General features: G+C 35.9%; 1 protein-coding gene across 1 annotated transcript in view; it reads right to left on the bottom strand.

Annotated features, from left to right (window-relative positions):
• Positions 1-1,349: 1,349 nt before the first annotated feature.
• Positions 1,350-22,007, bottom strand: part of LOC136857286 (protein qui-1) — a 2,256,165-nt gene continuing 2,235,507 nt past the window's right edge. Inside the window, exons 27-31 of the mRNA XM_068225125.1 lie at positions 20,108-20,306; positions 15,452-15,676; positions 14,731-14,942; positions 12,049-12,150; positions 1,350-5,204 (exon numbers count right to left, since the gene is read on the bottom strand). Of these exons, the coding sequence (XP_068081226.1) occupies positions 5,037-5,204; positions 12,049-12,150; positions 14,731-14,942; positions 15,452-15,676; positions 20,108-20,306 (906 nt within the window). The 3' untranslated portion in view covers positions 1,350-5,036. The remainder of the gene's footprint in view (positions 5,205-12,048; positions 12,151-14,730; positions 14,943-15,451; positions 15,677-20,107; positions 20,307-22,007) is intronic.

Below are 22,007 nucleotides of genomic sequence, written 5' to 3'. Positions count from 1 at the left end.
GACATAAAGCAAATAAAAAAAACAAAAACTCAAGAATACAAACATCCACTTTACCCTTACATGAAACAAACCAACAACACGCATATTTTCAACCGAGGAGAGGGCACGAAGATTGGAGCATCTGAAGAAGTACTGGGAGGACCACAAAGCCTGAACAATCCCTTCAAAGAGACCTGAACGAAGGACTAACTAAAGTGATCCTATGCGGTCATAAAAGAAGAAGAAGAATAAGAAGAAATTATATTCATTCTATAAACTTGTAGTTATTAAATCCTTCATCATTTGATAAACAGAGATGTAGTTATTTATTTGGTATAAACTTTGTTTCATTTCCTTGTTTGTGTAGCTGCTTAATAATATTCTACTGTAGAACATTAAATAGTTACACAAAGTTAAATTAAAAATAAACCTAAAATATACATTCTGTCTGATAATAAAGAAAAATAGAAATACTTACAGGAAATGATAAATGACACTCCTGTACTGCAACATACTTGAGCTAGTTAAACAAAAGGTCTGGAACAAATTAAATGCTCATGCAAAGAAAATAAAGCACAATGGAAATAAAATCAATATTTGGTTGTATTTCATAAGTAAAAATTAAATATAAATACATCTCTGTCTGTACAAAATCAACATACTATACTAATTTTTACTAAATGTGCATATTTCTATCTGTACACCATAGTAGTCTGACTAACTCTCTTGCATTTAAGTCCTGGTCCTTGAGTATATAATTCTAATTAAATTTTTGTTAGTTCATTATTCATTTTGTAATTTCTATCTAATCCATGTTCTGTTATTCAAAACTCAAAAATAATGAAGACCTTATTTTTTACAATGTTCTTGTATGGTAAGAGGATAAGAAAGTGAACTACAGAATTGCTTTAAAATATCCAAGCCATCTCAGGATTGAAATATTCATAAGAAGCCTAAAATAATATAACATAGCAAAATCATACATAAAAATAACATCAATAACACAAAATATCAACTTGAGTTAACAAGTTAGACCTGGCATACCAACTGACCAAGAACACCTACAGTAAAAAGTGTCTCTCCCGTAACACTAAATTGAAGCACTACCAGACAGTCATCCTCCCTGAAGCCTTAGATGCTTCAGAATGTCTAATACTCAAGAGGAAAGAATTCACGGACAAGCTTGGAATCCAGGAGAGAAAAATATTTAGGGAGATATTAGGACCAGCTTATAAATCTCATATTTTGTCCCGTATTGGCTCAACGCAACTAAGGTTAAGTTATAAAGGAGATTCCCACCTTCCAATACTTGTCAATTTTTATAATAATTTTATTGATTACATGACATAATCTCTCTCTCTCTCTATATATATATATATATGTGTGTGTTATATTGTGTTATTATATGTCTAGAGATTAGGCTGAATTATGACATGTATAAAAAATTGACAAGTATTGGAAGGTGGGAATCTCCTTATAACTTAACCTTAGTTATATTAGGACCAGTCCAGGAAGGGAAAGAATACAAAATGCGACCCAGCTAACAGCTCTACAAATACTGTGAAAACAGTCTAGCATAAGCTCGCATAGTGTGCAGACATGCTGAGACGAGTGTGCCGGTAGAGTGGGAGTGAAGTGCGAGCGGTAAATGCAAGAAGGAAGACAAGAATGATGAGGAAGATGATTGTTGTGGAGCAGTATTGAGTAGTTATTGGAAGATGGCAGGGGAGAAGGAAGAAGAACACAGCCAAACAAGAAGGAGACAAAGTGGAAATAAGTATGAAGGGTGAGATGATATTGGCAGTAGCCATGATTATGGTACTGCTAGTTATAGGGGGCATGGAAGTAAACCCCAGCCTATCTCCCAGTGGCAACATGAGCTGGGAAGATGTGGAGGTCATAAGGAGGGTAGTAAAGAAGGTTGTGGAAGAAGTATGCCTATTTGAACAGATAAAACATATGATTTAGGAACAAGTGAAAGAGTTTGAAAATATGAGGGAATGGATTCAGGGTAAAACAGATGAAATAACGACCAAAGTGGGAAAAAAACGAGAGAGAAATTGTGTCACTCAAAGAGAAAATAAGGAATGTGGAAGAAGAGGTGATGAAGTTGAAGGCAGAAATAGAAGACAGTACCCAGGAATGCAGGAATAAATGCTTATATATATATGGAGTGCCGGAAGAAAAAAGAGGGGACAAAGTGACGACAATTTACAAAGTTGTAGAAGTCATCCAAAACTGAATGAAAATTAACTTCAGAGAAGTGGACATAGACAATGTGGAGAGGATAGGTAAAGCACAGGGTAACAGGCCAATAAAAGAGAAGTTGTTAACCTCCCTGATGGCAGAAATAGTGAGAAGAAACACGGGTAATCTACAGAGTACAAAAATTTTGATTAAGAGGGTCATGGGAAGAGAAGGGATGAAGAATGTAAAAACCCTTAAGAAACATTTAGTAAGGGCCAGACTTCAAGGATTAAGAGCTCACATTAGGGGTTAGGAATTAGTGGTAACCAATGGCCAATGGACCAGATTTTGGACAGTGACAAAATTACAGGAATTAGAAGAGAATTGGAAGCAAGAAAAAGTGGTGGGGAGGAGCATGGAAGAAAGGCAAGTTTTAGAAAGCAAGGTTGGAGAAGACGGACAAGGTGACAAGGAAAGAGCAAAGGGAAACAGAAAGTCGAGTGAGGAAACGCAGGGAGACGAACATAGTGAAAGAGTGGTCATGCATAGTGATAAGGAAAGAGCAGTGGACAACAGTGTGAAAATACAAATGTTTAGAGAAGCAACTATGGACATAGCCAGAGAAGAGGAAAGGCAGAGAGGTGAGCACAGTGAAGAAATGGTTAGGCAGAGTGAAAAGGAAATGTCTCTATGCACTCCCACACTGAATCTGTCCACCTCTTTTGCGGTCTTTGTCGTGGTCTCTCTCTTGTTAACTTCTCTAAAGAAGCTTTTTTTGGCACTCTCTCTTCTCCTATTCTCATCATAGCTTTGTTGTTTCTATCCTGTCTTGAAGTTTCATGATTCCTTTCCTTTTCATTATCTCTTCATTTCTAATTCTATCCTTTCTGGTCTTGCCCTTGATAGCCCCTAGGATTTTCCTCTCTGCTGCCTGTATTCTACTCTCCCCTTGTTTTATTGTAGTCCATGATCCAGCTGCATAGGTTAGTATGGGTTCATAATAGGTTGAATATAATACTTTCTTACATTTCTTTGGGACATCTTGATTCCACAAAATACCCCTTGTACATAGGTAGAAGCTGTTTGCTTGTTGTATTCTTTTTCTAATTTCCTCAGTAATCTTTCCATCTTCTGTGATCACACTTTCCAAGTACTTGAAACTTTTAACCACTTCCAGAATTTTACCATTCAGTTTTATCTTCCCTCTTCCTTCCTTCCTTCCTTCCTTCCTTCCTTCCTTCCTTCCTACCTTCCCCTTGTAATCACTACTGTTTCACTTTTCTCCGTTCTTACTTTCATCCCAAATTTTTCTCTCCCTTGATTCCATACATCTACTTATTTTTGCACTTCCGTTTCATCACCCCATATCACTATCATCTGCAAACAACATGGCTTTTGTTGCCTGTCTTCCCAATCTCTGTTTAATGTTCTTATGAATTTCATCCATGACTATGATGAATAGTATGGGGGATAGTACACTTTCCTGTCGGAGACTAGTTTCACTTTAAACCATTTTTTTTTCCTCCTATACTAGTCTTCACACTACTAACGCAATTTTTGTACACAGCTTTTATCATTTGCACTTCCACTCTGTTAATTTGTTTTAGTTTTAATGTGTCTCATACCACCTGTTTGGGCACACTCATAAGCTTTCTTAATGTCAATAAATGTTTCATAAAACATATTTATATTTTATTGTATTCAGTTCTGGAGTACATCATTATGAAAGATTAATTCATTGTAAATAAAACAATCTTCTAAAAGTAGGGTGCACAAGTTATTCAATGGCATGGATTATTCATGTATATACAGTAAGTCCCAGGAAATCAATGGAGAGAAAGATGTAATATTTTGGAAATCTTCTGAACCTAAAAGGAATTCTTTCTGTTGAATTAACAAATAAACAAGTTCTTTGGGAAGAGCTTTCTCAAAGAATTGGAAAGGATGGTAAATAAACTACGTTGTCATAAAGCAGCAGAAATAGTTGAAATTAGATTTGAAAGAGTGAAATATGGTAAAGTAATAGGAGTACCTTCTGACTGGACAAAACTGTGGCTATCTATAAGAAAAGAATAGCTAGTGAGTTTTCTCACTGATCTATGTATCAGACAAGGTGTTTACTGGCATTTTGGAAATGAGAATGTGATCGATAGTGAAGAGTAATTCTTTATCTTCTTCATGGCCTTCCTCACTATTATTTGGGGTCGGCACTACTTGTGGATTGAGCTTGGTTTTATGGCTGAGTGTTTTCACTGATGCCAACCTTGTGTGGAGGGATGTATTTACTACTGCATGTGTATATGGTATTGTATGCAGATGAGGAGGGGTATTTGGACAAATATAAACACCCAGCCCCTGAATGAGAGGAATCAACCACAAGTGACTAAAATCTCTGTCCTCTCTGGGAATCAAACCTGGTGTCCTCTGCCGAGGGCCACTACACTACAAGGAACCAGACAAATTAAATAAATAAAATATTGTTTACAGGAAGTTCTGGTCAAGGACATAAACCAGAATGGTTTCTGAAGTTAAAATATTTTCCAATATTCGAAATTTCGTATGTTTAATTGAGAGTAATATCCAGTTGAAGAAACCAAAAAAAATAAAAAATAATGTAATCATAATTTAAAAACAATGACTGTGATAACAAAGTAAGTTTAATGTCTTAACTAACTGAATACTTCAGTATAATACTTTCAAATCACTAAGTTGATGACTTGGTATTGAAATGGAAAGTAAAAAAAAAAAAAAAAAAAAAATTCCAGTTCTGATTGCAATACTGTATTAATTATTTCTGGAATGTATGAACATGGACCAGGGCTACTAAAGTGTACAGTGACTAGTTTGCCATGCGAGGGATAAGTGCTGGGTCATTGAGTGATGCAAGATTGGGTGAGCCTGGGGTCTCTGCTGTGTACAGATTCTGCCATCTGATGACTACATCCATTGCACGCACCTACATTCTCCTCGGCTGGGGTGCATTCGTCAATCTCCGATGAGTCTCGACGGCTTGAGCGGGAATTTTGTTTCGATAGTGACTGAAACAGAAAGAAAAGAAATGAAATAAAATAAATAAAACTAATACAATATTAACAAGGACTGTAAATCACAGGGAACAAAGTATGAAAAATTAACATTTATTGATGCTAACCCTTGAAAATGTATCATTGCCATCCTCATTTCTCTGCTCCAGAAAGCCACGTATGGTCATAAATGAGCATCTTCTAATATGTTCAATCAAACATTACTTGCTGTTCGCATGTTTGTTGCCATCCTATATCTCTCTCAACTAGGTCTCTCCAGATTTGTTTTTTCCAAATATCTCCAGACCTTCCTTATGGTCTTTTGCCTGGGATATTCTGATCAAAATATATTTTTGGGATCCTATTAAGGACCATTCATTTCATATGACTATACCACTTCAGTGTACCCAGTTCTAATGTGTCTAGCAAACTCCTTCCCAAACAAAGCTGTTGGTGAATTTCCTCACAATAATTATTAAATTAATGTTGTAATGGTCCACCTTTTCAATACTATAATATTTTTAAATTACATTATTAGACTAGGGACTAGTTTCAGCCTTAGCTGGCCATCTTCAGCCTTAATGTAATACATCTAATGACTAAAGAAATGTATAAACACACAATTTATATAAAAAAAATCTACAGACACACAATTGACATTAAAATCTGGGATGAACTGTGTGTAAAATTTGAAAAATAAATTAGGCTCTAAATTCAGCATCTGGAGTATGCTTATCATGCAGACTTTTTCTTGCATTAATATTCATAGAATTGTCCATTCCATCCCTGCTAATCATTTCAATTTCAATTGCGAAACGGGAACGGGTAAATGTTGATTCTGTAGTCAGATCATCAATCACCAAATCTACTTAAGTGGTGTTATCAGTATGCAAGCCACTGGATGCCACTGTAAATAACCACCAGCTGACGCAGAACTGCTAGATGGTGTTTCCACATCAATCAACATAAATAAAATTAAATGTTCCCGTAGTGCTTGTTAAAATTATGCTGAAATGCTGTTGGACATTGTCAGGATGGCACATGAAGGTATGGATAAAACTGACACATTCTTAATTTGTAGCTGGTATAAATTCACAATACATTGCGGTGCCCATGAAGTTAACCTAAATAAATGATAGAAAAAATTAAAATGAATGAACTGAAGGAGAGAGCGTGTTAGTCAAATGGCATAGGTTATATGAGACTTACGTCTTGTTGTGGCATGTGGTGCATGGCCTATTGTTGTGTGCCTAATACTAACGGTTGTGAGATTCAAAGGAAAAGGAAGGGGCAGAGCAAAGACAGAGAGGCAGGGCAAGGGAAGAGGTTGGGGAAAGGAGAGGCGGTGGAAAGCAAGGGGGGTGGGAATTAAGGCAGGGCTGAAGGATGTGGGAAAAGAGATGACTGCTAAGAAAAGGTGCTGTGAATGAAAAACTGAATTATGACTTGTTGGTTTGACATTTCTAAAAAAAGGAAATTAGAAGGTCAAATAGGATATTTGGCTTTTCTGAAATGTCATTAAGATTATGATTCGTGTTAAAATATTGATCTATATGTATGAAGCAGCTTTCAGTAATGTTAAGGAGGGATCCTTTGTTGATGATTTTGAGAATTTCCATATCTTGTTTTATGTCTGTGAATTTATTATTATACTCATGCATATGCTGTCCTACAGCTAAAAATTTATTGTACTTCAAAGGATTGACATGTTCTGAGTACCTTATATTAAAATTCGTCCCGGTCTGTCTGACGTAAGAAGAATTACAACTGTTTCAAATAATCCTGTATACTCCTGATTTTGGAAAACTATTGAACTTGTTTATGGATGTGGCATTATGTAAGACTTGAACATTCCTATTGTTGGTTTAGAACACTACTGTTACATCGTGCTTTTTAAAGATGTTGGTGACTTTATAAATTTGTTTTCCTCATTCTAAAATTTGTCTTTTATGGTTTCCTATACTTCCCTCAAAAACCAACTGAACAAGTCCTGGGTGTCTTAAGATGTGTCCTATCTCCTACTCATCAAATTTAGCCAAATCATACTCCTCTCACCAATTTGTTTCAGTATCTCATCATTCGTAATTCAGTCTATCCATCTTACCCTTAGTGTGTTGCAAAAGTTTAATATCATCTAAGTATTGAAAGAATTTACTAAAAACAGCTTTGCCAAATCCATCCATTCTACTGGACTGTTTTGCTTCATTTCTGTTTTTTTCTCTCCAGAATTACTTGTTGGTGAATCATAAGACATTGATAGGCCTCTGAGGCCAGCCAACTTTGAGTAATCATAAAATCAAAACATTAAATGATCACTCCAATAACTGCAGGAGGAGGGTTTCTCTAACCTGCAATACATTCTGTACTTAGCAAGTTGCTAAGTGACTAACACTTTCATATTCTGATATATGTGATTTTCATCCTTAGTAATGTCATTGCATCCAGCCATCTTTGATTACTACCTGCAAAGCCAGAGAGTATACACTTCCTCCAATCACAGAAAAATACTATTCCCTGCTACACACTCTTTGATTCTCTAATCTTTCCCAGCTCCCTAATATATTCAACAGATAGCAGAGCGTTCCTAATATCTTACATGCTGCTAAGCGAAAAAAGTCTGTGTACAAACAGACCCCATCATGACATGCGCCTTAGAGATTATATGGGAATACCAACCTAACCTAACCTACCTACACTAGAAAGACTGAAGGCCGTGTATCCTAAAAAAGTTCTCTGCCTGGCAGAAATGCTCCTTTGAGACTAACCTATGATGTCACAAGACAACCGTTCTATGTAGAAGAACTGTAATTTAAAAAAATCATTGCCTTGTACGACACAATACCAAGCTTTACATCAAGAACTGCAAGATTAAAAAAAAAAAAAACAAATTATGGATAGATTTTTACCAAACAGATGACAGGATGACATTAGAATGGATGACTTCTGACTATGAACTGTAGCATACCATAACATGCTTCTTATTAAATGTTCATAAAACCACTGAATTGGGCAGGCAAAACAATATGAATATGACAGGCATATCAAGACGAGTTATCTGACCTATTTATAATGAATGCTACAGAGCAGCATGGGTCCTCTAGTAGAGAATAATTTAAAAATATGCAGCAGAAAGACAAATAAAAAAATAATGTCAGCAAAACATCATTAACCAGAATTTAACACCTGTGAGTGATTAGAAATTAAACAGAGGAAGAATGGCCTGAAAGAAGTGTTAGAGGTATTGATTGTAAAGAAATGAAACTTCTCCGACATGCTTTAGAGGTCCATCAGATACCCCAGAAACGTAACCCTGCAAAGTGAAGATCACCACAGTAATTATCCTCATTCTCTCTATACCTCGTCTGATATCTGAAATGATTATTAGTATTAATTATCAAAACATGCAAATTAATTAGAATATGATGGTAAATTAATTACATGCTGTAATCCATGCACATAATTGCTCTAGACTTAAACAAAGTTATATTGTCCAGGTTGCCTTAGGCACAATTCTGTCACTAACGAGCATGTATCAATTCTTTTCCTCCATCAATTTACTTCTCCACATTCCCTTAATAATGTTGAATAATTTTGCAATTGTTTGCAGGGGCATCCACTCTCTGTTCAATAACTTTACCATTGTATACAACTGAGTTTCATTATCAGCTTTCCTCATATCCTCCTCATCCCTAAATTTATCTCTTATTTCTCTGACTCTAAATAGTCTTTCATAAGATTTGCCTATTCTATTTCTTTAGAAAATTGTAAACATTCATTATCATCTCTATGCTGTCTGTATGCTTTATATTTGTGTTCCCTGTTAGCCACCATATTATGCCCCTCATTTCCATTTTTGTTATATTATCTACATTAGTCCTCATTCTTCCAATTACATTGCAATATTCTCCTATTGACTGCTTAGTTTAGCACTGTAAAACAATTTGTTGCTTTTTCAATATCTCTTTCATGTCTATATAACTACTACATCCTGCATCTACTCTTATCTGTTTGTCAGAACTACATTTTTTACACATTCTTTGGTATTCCATATGAACTACAAGGCATCATAAAATATGATCTGCCATTGCTCAAGTGTTCCATAACTCGGGCTTTACAGTCATCGAGGAGGTTCATGGTCTCTCTGTTACAGACAGCACCCATAAAATTGATATGATAGCCTTTAAAGACCATCAAAAGAGCTTTATAATATATTTGATGATCAGATTTCATATGTCTGAAACACAATCCAATGAGGTTCACGAGGAATAGAACGTTCTGTTAATAAGAGTAATAGTTGAATGATATCAAAGTCATCAGATAAATGGTTGGCACTAGAGAAATCATTATTCTCTTTTTCATAAGTCCTACAAATCATGAAACCTTAATCAGGCATTGGTAAGAGAGTTGCTGTTACTGCAGCATACCATACCATACCATTATGCAATCAATTCTTTACAATTATTTTTAAAATTTATCTTGTTTTACTGTATACTCAGGGGTAATCTCCAGTTAGGGGAGTTTAATTAAATAAATAAATAAATAAATAAATAAATAAATAAATAAATAAATAAATAAATAAATAGAAAATAGAATCAGTAGAAAAATAATTAGAAAAACTATGGAAGAGTAAGAATAATATTAAATGGATCACAGAACTTAAAGAAGATGTGAGAGAGTTGCATGTTACAATAGAAGATTTAAAATACAAAACCAATACACTCAAGATACTGAAAGATAAACACAGTAGACTTGTGATGTTTGGGACATCACTGCATGTTTTCAGTTATTGAACTACTGTATATAATTAATTGATAAGATGTATATATTTAATCACTAATAGGTCATTTATAAATTAATATATATATAGGGTTTTTATCATCCATTTCAATTATCATTTCATTTCTTTGCATCGCGGCTATAACGTATTCTGAACGAACAAATTATTGGGTAAAGTATTTTAACATCATTCATATTAATAACTTGCAGTAAATTTTCCAATAGCCGTTGTGAGGTGACCAGAGTCAGCAGGCTAATTTCAGCCCATTTCCAGGAAATGTGCGTTATCAAGGTTACGAGAGATCTTACCCTCTCCACCTCATGAAGAGACAGTTGATACATTATAAATGCCCACTTTTCGAACTTCGCTACCTGACACGTTATTTCAGCGGGAAAGTTCAGCCTATGCGAATGAATGTAATGAAGCAACGTGATGGATTCACAGCAAAACATAGGAGAAGGGATGAGACCTTGAATCTTACTGGACCATGTGATATGGCTGATGGAAGGAGACTTTTGAACCTATATACTTCGAAGACAAGAGCTGGGGAGGACATCCTTATTCTCACTCTTGGAAGACACTCTTACTACGATTCTACATCTGCACATCGGAGAAGATTTTAACTTAGTTCACTTCACATCTGAATAGTACCGTAGGATACTATTCAAAAGTTACTCTCATTGGGACTTGTTATCTCAATGACGAGAGGTAGTCAACAAGAGACTGGTTTTGACTAGTATAGGGAAGGAGAGCTTTTATTATGAATTTAGCTACACTACTGTTCTGTAATATGGAAGAATACAAGTGTATTCTCTCCATGAACATAACCCATGGTGGTTAGGACTCATTATGACTTTATGTAAGGAGTAAAATAGGAAGTGTTAAAGGCAGGAAAAGCATAAGTAGGACTGGAATCTAACAACAGATGAGGCAGCCGGTACGAGAGATCCACCCATCATCAGCTTCAAGACAACAGAGTCTACATATTGTGAGCTTATGGCATAAGTTACTGCAAGTCTTCGCGCAACAGTTCATTTTCTTAGAGTTAATTTCATTAAATTTTTCTTTTGCTTCCGTAAGTTCAGATTTCATTAATACGCCATTACGTCACGTTTTTCATCCTAATAAATAGCTGTTTTAATTTGTATGTTCTGAAATTATTATTAATGATCCTTAAATTTCAAGTTAGTGTACTTAATGATTTGTGTCCCGTCACCCTACCCCTGGGAGTTTTTTGAGTCTCATTACGTATTATTATTAATTATCAACTTTCGTTTTCAAGCCATAAGCTTGAAGGCTGGCACTCATGGGATATTGTTTATGGAGAAACAATGAGATATTATTTATTTATATTAATATTAAAGTGACCCGCCACATTATAATTTTGTCAAACATCTGTGGGACGAGTGGGTACGTCACAGACTACAGACAAAAATCAACAAGCAGAGAATAGGAAAAGTGATTCCAGAAGCAGAAAGAAAATTATGTTCAGAAAGAATGAAACGGTACTGGGCTGACAAAAAGAAGAAAAACCTCCATTAACCTGAGTAAGTAGTCCTATGTTGGCTAAAAAATTAAAATAAATAAATAAATAAATAAATAAATAAATAAATAAATAAATAAATAAATAAATAAATAAATAAATAAATATATAAATAAAGGAGGAGGAGGATCCATGAAAGAAAGTTACTATTATTCTGATGAAGCTAAGATCAAATGTTTTAGTAAGAATTCATGGCATCTGTGTCATTTTAATCAGTCTTTTTGCTGGTTGGATCCTCAAATTGTACCACTGAAGGTCTTGCGGTTATAGGGAAACTACAAAAGCTAATAGTAGCGCAAAGTAGTTTCCCATTGCTTTACTCACTGGGCCAGGAAATGTTATTGCAGTTTGATAACCTATGAATATCACCTTTTATACCATTCAGACACAGTCAAGCTGCAAATGTCGTAAATCAGCACAACCCACACATCAGCAGCTTCCATACTATCACAGACAAAAATAAGACTGGGACTTCACTAGAAACTACATTTTGCTCTGGCCTGTGCCAAGAAAGAAACACAAAATAAAACATTCAGTACCTGATTATGTCGGCGACGAGGAGGTGAGCGTTTGTTCCAGAGTGCTTCCAACTGGTCGAAGTGTTGTGACTGAGCAAGAGCTGCTTGCTCTGGTCCTAGGCCCTGAGAAGATAATACCAGAGTAATCAATGGAAACTGAGTTACTTTATTTTTAAAACAGAATTTTGAGTAGCTTCATAAATTCCGGACCTTTATTTATGTCAGATACTGTTCAAAATATAACAGTATTGGTCTATTTGTGTTTTTATGTATTTGGGAAAAAAAAAAACAAGTTGTATTCTTATTTCCTAATGCTTACTCAAAACAGAATCATATGTGACTTCTATATACAGTGCTGTAGTTCCGAAATTCTCACAGGGTATACTCTAAGACAGGGCATGACAAATCCCAGGTGCACGATATAATAACTGTATGAGAGTAGCGCCATCTATTGGAATCTCTGTGAGATCAACAGAGTCTTTGGATTCTTTGGTTGTGAATACTGCAGTTCAGTTCAGTTCAGTTCAGTTCAGTTTAGTAGATATCAAAATACAGAAGTGTTAAGTTTGAATGTATCAATTATTAATCAACTCTGTTTTATTTTCAACAAGTTATTGACACCAAGTTACAATACAAGACCACCCTGTTGTTTAAAATTAGTGGGTTACAGCTAGTTACAACAAACTTCCCTCAATTTTATATAAATTAGGCATATAGAAGGCATTTGATGATGACCACGAAGAAATCCATATTTGAATGTACTAGTTTGAAAATCTTAATTTGCTTACACTGTATTGGGTGAGTTGGCTGTGTGGTTAGGGCCGCACAGATGTAAGCTTGCATCCGGGAGATAGTGGGTTCGAACCCCACTGTCAGCAGCCCTGAAGATGGTTTTCTGTGGTTTCCTATTTTCATACCAGGCAAATACTGGTACTGGGGCTGTACCTTAATTAAGGCCACGGCCGATTCCTTCCCACTGCTAGCCCTTTCCTATCCCATCGTGGCCATACGACCTTTCTGTATCGATGTAACATTTAAAAATGTTTACACTGTAGATATACTTCCAGCTATTTATTAAAAAGCAATCCAAGGTGACTCTTTTCATTTGCAATCACACTTTTCACTGAAACAAACTCTTGAATTGTATGTTGCAGTACAGTTGTTTTGCAGCCACATCTTCATATATTTCTCAGGCTTAAAACAGAATACAGAAGTATGTATGAACATAAGGCTGGAGATGTAAGCAATGAACGGCAGTGACCTTAAATAAGTGATGGCTGATAATGTTATTCATCAAGCTAAACCTTTGATGTTGATGATTATGAGCGGAGCTGGAGAGTTAAAACTCTCAGACAGAATGGTGAAATTAAAAAGAAAAGAAGCTAAAGTATATGAAAGAAATGAGAAGGCATACTCTAATGAGTGGAGTTAATCAGAGGGCATATCCAATCAAATCATTTGATCTGGTAATAATAAAATAGCAGTGAAGTCTACTCTTATCAGGGAACAATTTAAATACATTAAAAATAAAATTAAATAGTATATCAATGAAATATGAAACCAATTACTTGAATACATATCACGATTAGATTTACCAGCATGTAAAAGAACTCGCGCAGGACAAAATTCCAGCACTTTGGGATTTCCAAAAAAAACATCAAAAGTAGTAAGTAGGATGTAAAAATAATAACATTATATTATTATTGATTTTCCAACATAAACTTTGAAGACTCAAACTAGAACCAAGCTGAAAATATATGACATACTGAAGAATCAAACTTAATATCATCTAATGTCTAGATTTTTTTGCCATTTTGCTGTACAATGATGGATGCACAGAGGAGTCTCAAGAACAGTTGAATCCAGTACAGAAGCTCCAACTGGGAGTGGATAAACTAACTAACAGTAAATGTGAGGTATCTTTTTACTCTATTGTTATTAACTGCCTCGACCCCCCAAGTCTCTCAAGCTAATAATTGAGCCTTGTTGAGATTTTAATTCATAGACCGAGCGAGTTGGCCATGCATTTAGGGGCATGTAGTTGTGAGCATGCATTCAGGAGATAGTGGGTTTGAATCCCACTGTCGGCAGCCCTGGGTTTGAACCTCACTGTCAGCAGCCCTGAAGGTGGTTTTCCATGGTGTCCCATTTTCACACCAAGCAAATGCTGGGACTGAACTTTAATTAAGACCATGCCTGCTTCCTTCCCACTCCTAGCCATTTCCTGTCCAATCGTTGCCATAAGACCTATTTGTGTCAAAGTGACGTAAAAGCAGGTTGTCAGGTTGTTAAAAAAAAAATCATCATAGGTAATGGATCCCCTCTAAGACTTTCAATGACTGCTGCATTTGTCTCACCAGTCAAGCCTTATTTTAAAATTTCTTCATTATTAAGCCATATATATATATTTTTTTCCTAGTTGTTTTACGTCGCACCGACACAGATAGGTCTTATGGCGACGATGGGACAGGGAAGGGCTAGGAGTGGGAAGGAAGCGGCCGTGGCCTTAATTAAGGTACAGCCCCAGCATTTGCCTGGTGTGAAAATGGGAAACCACGGAAAACCATTCTCAGGGCTGCCGACAGTGGGGTTCGAACCTACTATCTCCCGAATACAGGACACTGGCCGCACTTAAGCGACTGCAGCTATCGAGCTCGGTAAGCCATATTTAAAGATATCAGGAACAAGAAATATGATTCTCACCTGTGATCCCATGCTTCCTTTAGTAGGAATCTTTGATATCTCTTCCATACTCGCAGATACAGAAAATCTTCGTTTGAGCCTTTCGTCAACGGCAGCCATCATTATGGAAGATGTTAGGTGGCCATATTTCTTCTGCCACGTATATGTGTCTAAGGATACTTCTTTCTTGAGCAGACGTCTCATGGGTCTTTTTGGGGCCGATGGTCGTAAGTCTTTTAACAAAGAAACATAAGGTTAACATTAAAATATACATCTGTACATGAGATCTATCAGCAATGTCTGTTTGTTTTCAAATAACCAAGGGAATGTGAAATTATTCAACAGATTTATGTATGGAAACATTTACAAAATAATACCTTTGTTAGTATTTGAAACCACTGGTTTAAGCTCCAATTAACATTTAATAACAATAAGAATATGGAATTAGTAATCAATTAAAAATTAAGCATTATAGATTCTAGGATTTATGTAGAAATTCAGCATTTCCATACTTCTTATATAAATCCTAAAGAGTATAGTGTCTAGCCATGAATATCTTAACTAAAACTTTAAAAAATCTTACATGCATCAAGCAAGCAAAAGCACCAATGTACACAACTTTTTGTTATCATGGAGTAATTTTCTTTGACAGTAAAGGGAAAACTGGCTGCTCATTAGTACCTACATTAAAATTATTTGTTTATTTAAAGTGAGGTAAGAAAGACAATAGTTAACGTCCTACCTTCTACTTCTTTTGCTGGAGCAACATATGCAGGCATCTTGACATAGGTTGCAGGGGTATTATGAAGGCATATAATTGGTAGATGACGATTTTCTAGTAGGTGGACAGCAATGCGAGATGCGTCTGTTGACATCTCCAAATTCAGAATTGGAACATGGAGTTGTATGGAAGAAAGTAGACGACCACGCTTCGTGTCCCAGACCAAAATATTTTTATCTTCGGATCCTGCAGATGACAAGCATTCATAAACAATAAGACTTGATAAAGTAATACCAAACCAAACCCCATGGCACTACAGACCTTGAAGGGCCTTGGCTACCAAGCAACCGCTGCTCAGCCCGAAGGCCTGCAGATTATTACGAGGTATTGTGTGGTAAGCACGACAAGTCCTCTCTGCCATTATCCTTGGCTTACTAGATTGGGAAAGAAATACCAAATATTGTATTAACCCTCAGGAGCTCACGTAGGCAGTGTTTACACTGCACTTTCAACTGCTTTGGACTTAAGATGGTACTAAGATTGATCAACTTTGCGGTTGTCCTTATTCTCAGACAACTATCACAGCCACTAGAATGTGCTAGCAGCAGTCTTTGAATTATGATAGAGTTGTGAAACTGAACGTGATACGTGCACTCGAGGAAAGCGTTGTTTACACAGCTCCATTCTGAGTCTCCATTTGTAGTTATTTTTCTTAATTTCAGTTCAGATTAGGCTAAGTAGGCCTACTTGTTATAGACATGATATAGGCTTTTGGACTTATGCCGTGTGAAGAAAACAAGGTGAAATTCTTTAGGTTTTGTAGAGAACTTTGCCTCTGAATCTTCAGAATGAAATCTCGACTGTTCACAAGGAAGAGTTCCATAATAATTATTCTTTGTGAAGAGTCAATAAGTATGTCTTGTTTGGTTTTTAGATCTTATGAAAGGCATTATTATATAGAATATCAAGGCATAGATCACATTTTCATGGAGTTAGATGGAAATGGAAATGAATCTTTAGAAAATATACATGAACTTGACTATGTTGCAGAGGAGGTTGTAGAAGAAAATAATTATGATAGTGATTTTGAGCAATATCTTGTCAAAGAATAGTTTTTAAATGATCATGATTCTATAGAAGATTTCAATGTATTCGTTGGTAAGAATCTTGAAACAAAATGGATTGATAATCCAGTAGAACGTCCATAGAAAACAAAAAGCAAAAACATAGTAAAAGTGCTCCTTGGCTCAACAAGAAATTGTAATGGCACTCTGACAGAAAAAAAAATGAATTTCTCAAATTTTATGTTGATATTATTGATAAAATTGTTGGTTTCACTAACATGTATATTCAAATAAAAGCAATTGACACTCAGACCTATAGGAGCCCCAGAGATTGTAAGTTCACCAAAGATATTGACATTTTAGCATTGCTGATTTCCACAAATAAAACCCTCAGCATACTGATGTTTGTGAATTCTGGCTCACTGATATCACTGATCTGATTGTACTTTGAGCTGTGGTGCCTTACAATCAATTTCTACTCTTGCTACAATCAATTTGTGTCTATGACATACAAATGAGGAAACAGTAGGAACAACTTGACAAACTTGCAGCAATCCATGAGTTCCATATCTTTCTCAACAACTGCAAAAAATGTACAGTCTGAGTGAATTCATTACCATAGACAAAAGGTTGATTCCTTTTCATGGACGTTGCGGGTTTGTACAGTATGTGCCCAATAAGCCCGCAAAGTACAGAGTAAAGATGTATGCGACGTGTGACAGCAAATTTTTCTACATCTGGGACCTGTAAATTTATTGTGGGAAGCAGAAAGAGGGGCCTTAAGACCTTCTAACAAACCAATGGACATTGTGAAGTAATTATCAGTAGTTGTACCTATCGAGAAGTCAAAGAAAAATATCACTGATAATTATTAGACTAGTTATGAATTGTTGGAATACCTTCTAGCAAAGAGGTTCACATCACTAGGCATTATGAAAATGAATAAAAGAAACATTTCTCCTGAATTCATATATGCTAAATCTCAGCAAGTCGGAACTTCTATGTTCGTTTTTTAAGATGTTCTTGCACCGGTATCTTTGGTAACAAAGAAGAAAAAGGCATTGATAATTCTTTCAATGATGCAAGACGGTGGTAAAATAGATATACTGGAAAATCAGAAATCGTTCTTGATTGCAACAGAACAAAGGGGGGAGTGGATTTTACTGACCAAATGTATTCGACTTTTTCAACTGCCAGGTTAACACGACAATGGCTGATGGTGGTATTTAACCAGGAGCTTGATACTGCTGAAATAAATTTCCAAAAGGTTTTATTTTTCAATCAACCTGAAAAGATCTGCAAGAGAAGAGGATTTCTTAAGAATTTGGCCTTACCATTGATAAAAGACCACTTTCAAATCTGGGCAAAATTAACAAAATTGCACAAAAACATCTATTTTATGAATGCTATTGTGAAAATGAAGAGAAAGAACAAATCAAGACATGCTCAGAAATTTTTTTAATTGTAGTTTTCTTAAGCATTCCCAAACAGGTGTTAGGTGCAATGAATGCATCAGCAATGTTTGCAAGAACCAATATCAATGTTGAATAAAATGAGACGTCCATTCGGAGAAGACAAATGAGATGGAATACGAAGATGGTGATATTATTGACTGACTTTGTGACTGCTTTTAGTTGTGATTTTACCAACTGATTTAGTGATTAACTTATGTCTAGTGTCTCAAATTTTTTGAGTTAGCACACTTCTGATTGAAAAATATGTTACAAACATACCTCCATCATTAACAGTTCCTATGATCTTTATTTTTGTTTGAGTCAATATGTTTATATGTTTTTTGCTTATTAGGTTGATACTTCATTATTTGTGACTTTCATTGCTTTAATATTGTATGGAAACAATTTTACTTTAACCTACAACTGTTTACTAATTCTACGCTAATACTTTTTAAGAAAAATTAATGTTATTTTTGGAGCATGGTGTAAACACCGTTACATGGGTACTAGTGCGACACTAATAAACGTGAGTACCGGAGTGTTAAAAACCTTTCTGAAAGTCAACATTTTTTAAACTGTTATAACATATTTGTGGGAACATCATATAAAGAAGACACACTAACAAACATTTATTTATTTTAATATGTTAGTTAATCGTACATGATTCGAGAAAATATCATTCTCTTCTAAAGCCAAAGTATTTCACAGTTTCAATGACCACTGTGTAGGCTACTTAGAGTCACTGGCAGTGCCAATGCACTGATGGCCAAGCAGGCATCAATTATTAATAATGAGACAAAGTCTCTCATAGTGCATTGGCACCGCCGGTAGCTCTAAGGTAGCCTACACAGTGGCCTCCACGGTATGCACTAGCCATGCGTCCTGGTGGGTGTGCTAAGTACCAACTGATGAGCCCAACTTAGCACACGGGGGCAAAACGCTGGCAACCAGGAATGAGTTAGCTGGAAAATTTATAATGTCCAATAACGGACCATTTATATTGGTATTTATATTGGCATTTTATGTCGTGTATCTGCGGGTACAATGAAAATTATATCTACAATTTCTAAAGATGAGAGGAAAGTATTAAAAGGTGTGAAAAAAACATGAGAAAACAAATATGAAAACCTTTTCTGCTGGGGCTTATAAAATAACAAGGGTACTGAAAGGTGTAATATACACCAGACAACACATATGAAAACATGTGATCTGGGGTCAATGAAAATATCGGAAGTATTATTGCAGGTCACACTCTTTCTAAAAAGAATGTCAGTAGAAACATTTTATTTCAGAGCAGTGGGTTATTAAGCATTATTTTCTGGTCACACTCTTACACAGTGAATTGGAGGTTACACTGGACCATGTGCAATTGGGAGGAACGACTTCGGCCGCCATTTTGAAGTCAGCAAAACTTTGACCAACTTGCGTGATCGAGACGAATTTCAAAGGTGCGAGTTCAAAATTTGTGACCTCTGTGTGCTTAAAGATGTGGACGCTAGACGGATTTTAATTTTGTGTTCATTAGTAAGGAGTTCCACGACTTTATCTGTATCCATAACTAGGCTATCACAAGACAAATATGCACCATGCTAATCAGTTTCACATGATTATGTTCCTAATCCAGATATAGACTACCATATCACGTCACAAAAATTATTCGTTACACTTCACTGTACCACTCAATACAAAAATTTCTAACTTCTGAATGTAATGCAAAATACAAGCACAAACAGGTTCACTGTTTTTCAGCTATCTTGCTCCTAAACAGCAAGCAAAACGACATTCATGGGGCTAACGGCTTGCTATTCGAAGGTGTAACTTACTCTGTGAAGTTCAGGAATTCAAGACCTTTACCCATACTCATGTAAATGTGGTGACGGCTATTACCCAAGTTGGAAAACACATTTCTTTCAAAAGGGATGACAAATAACATTTTCAAGGCTAGGAAAAATGTGATCTACTAAGCGATAATAGCGAAAATTTGTGACGTGATAAGTGAGTTGTTTTTATACAGATTTAATATGATGAGAATTGGGACTTAGAATTGATGATGTGCTAAGTGGGAAAACATGTTAATGAGGAACGCACTAACGAGGTTTCACTGTAACTGTGTAAAAAGTGAAGCAGATTTTCCTAACTGACATTTATATTTAGCTTACCTGAAACTGCCAGACTTCCATCACCTGTCACTTTTACACATGTAACATAGCCTAAATGTCCACTCAGAACATGAATGTCATTCCCTGTATTTATATCCCAGATAATAAGGTTGGCATCTCGTGAACCAGATACTACTAAAGATTTGTTGAGAATTGAAACTGCAACACAGGTTACATGGTCTGAATGGCCTACCAGCACCTGTAAACATAAAAGCACAATTCTAAATAAAATTAGCTTATTTCGTTCAGAACACACAAAAAATTCAAAATAGGAAGGGGAAACATGACAGAGTAATGATGTGGTTTGTAAATTAGAACAAATTAATATTTCTTACATAATATGTTTGCTACCTTCTTCCTCATCATTATACGTGACCTGTTGTGCAGAAAGGGACCCAAAGCCGGCAATGAAAATTTTACAGCAGAGCTGAACAAAAGTGTCTGAGGTGTAAAAGTTGCATTTCTATGTTTTGACTTCTTGGGTCTTCTTAACAGACTAAATTACACAGCAGTTCGAGTCTTTGCCACTCAGTGTCATGATGAAAACTTTGTACAACTAGCAAGAAAATTAGTGAAAGCTTTAACACCATTTTTCTCAAAATTCAAAATAGCAACAATCAATAATGAATATCTTCTGAAGTATTGCACCTAGAAGCATGAATTCTTTTAAAAATGCTCAGTATCTTATGCCAATTTTAGAACCAAAAACATCTCAAAACAGAAAAATCCAACTTTAGGTCCCTCCTGCACAATGGGTCACATATGTGATGCAGAAAATTAAAAGGGACCATTTGTAAAATTTTTACAAATCAACTTTTCGTGATATTCTTATAAGGCACGAAATTCCTAACAAAATGGCACCATATTTTGTTTCCCTTTTCATTTATTGCATCATATATTGGTTACAGAATCAGATAAAAGAAAGAGGAATTGGGCTACAAGTCATAACAGACTTTCACATACAGCAGTGGCATATACTGATTTCTACCAAGACTATCATCAAATGAGAACAATGGAAATCTAAAGCACATAATAATATAAGCATCTGACACATTGCTGTTTAAAAAAAAGTCAACGCAATGAGATAAAACGTCGCTCGTATTTCTGAGTGCAAGGCATCGGAGAAAGATATTGCAAACCCAGGCACTGCGTCCCTCTCTCTTGCTGCTGAATGCCCAATAGGTGCGGGGACCAGGACGATAGGTATGCTAGGCTTTGGTCCATCAGATTGCCACTGCTAATGAAGGAGAGATAGCTCAAAGTCTCAAAGTTTCCGAATTGACACATGCATTCCTCATCATATATACTTCCTCACCTCCTACTTCTGACTTAATTATACAGATAACAGAGTGCTGGTATTTCACTCCCTTTTGCTTCTACATTCTCGTAGAAAGACGATGTTGGGCTAATGTTATAGGAGTAATACAGTTTTCTTTTTATAGGTAGATCGGCTAAAATGAAATGCAATCTTTCAAGTTTAGTGTTCTCATTGGTTGGTTGGAACATTTTTTTTGCTATTTGCTTTATGTCACACCGACACAGATAGGTCTTATGGCGATGATGGGTGGGGAAAGGCCTAGGTGTTGGAAGGAAGCGGCCGTGGCCTTAATTAAGGTACAGCCCCAGCATTTGCCTGGTGTGAAAATGGGAATACATGGAAAACAATCTTCAGGGCTGCCAATAGTGGGATTCAAACCTACTATCTCCCGGATGCAAGCTCACAGCCGTGCGCCTCTAACCGCACAGCCAACTCGCCCGGTTCGATTGGAATCGAGTTTGTGATCGTGGGTCGGACACCACCACTGATTTCCCAAGGAAGCTAATAAACCAGTGAATGATGGGTACGACTGCTGGTACTGCTGTAAATTTCAAAATAATAATAATAATAATAATAATAATA

The sequence above is a fragment of the Anabrus simplex genome, chromosome 1 (assembly GCF_040414725.1).
Source record: "Anabrus simplex isolate iqAnaSimp1 chromosome 1, ASM4041472v1, whole genome shotgun sequence".
NCBI lineage: Eukaryota > Metazoa > Arthropoda > Insecta > Orthoptera > Tettigoniidae > Anabrus > Anabrus simplex.
This window is presented reverse-complemented; position numbering and strand designations above follow the sequence as displayed.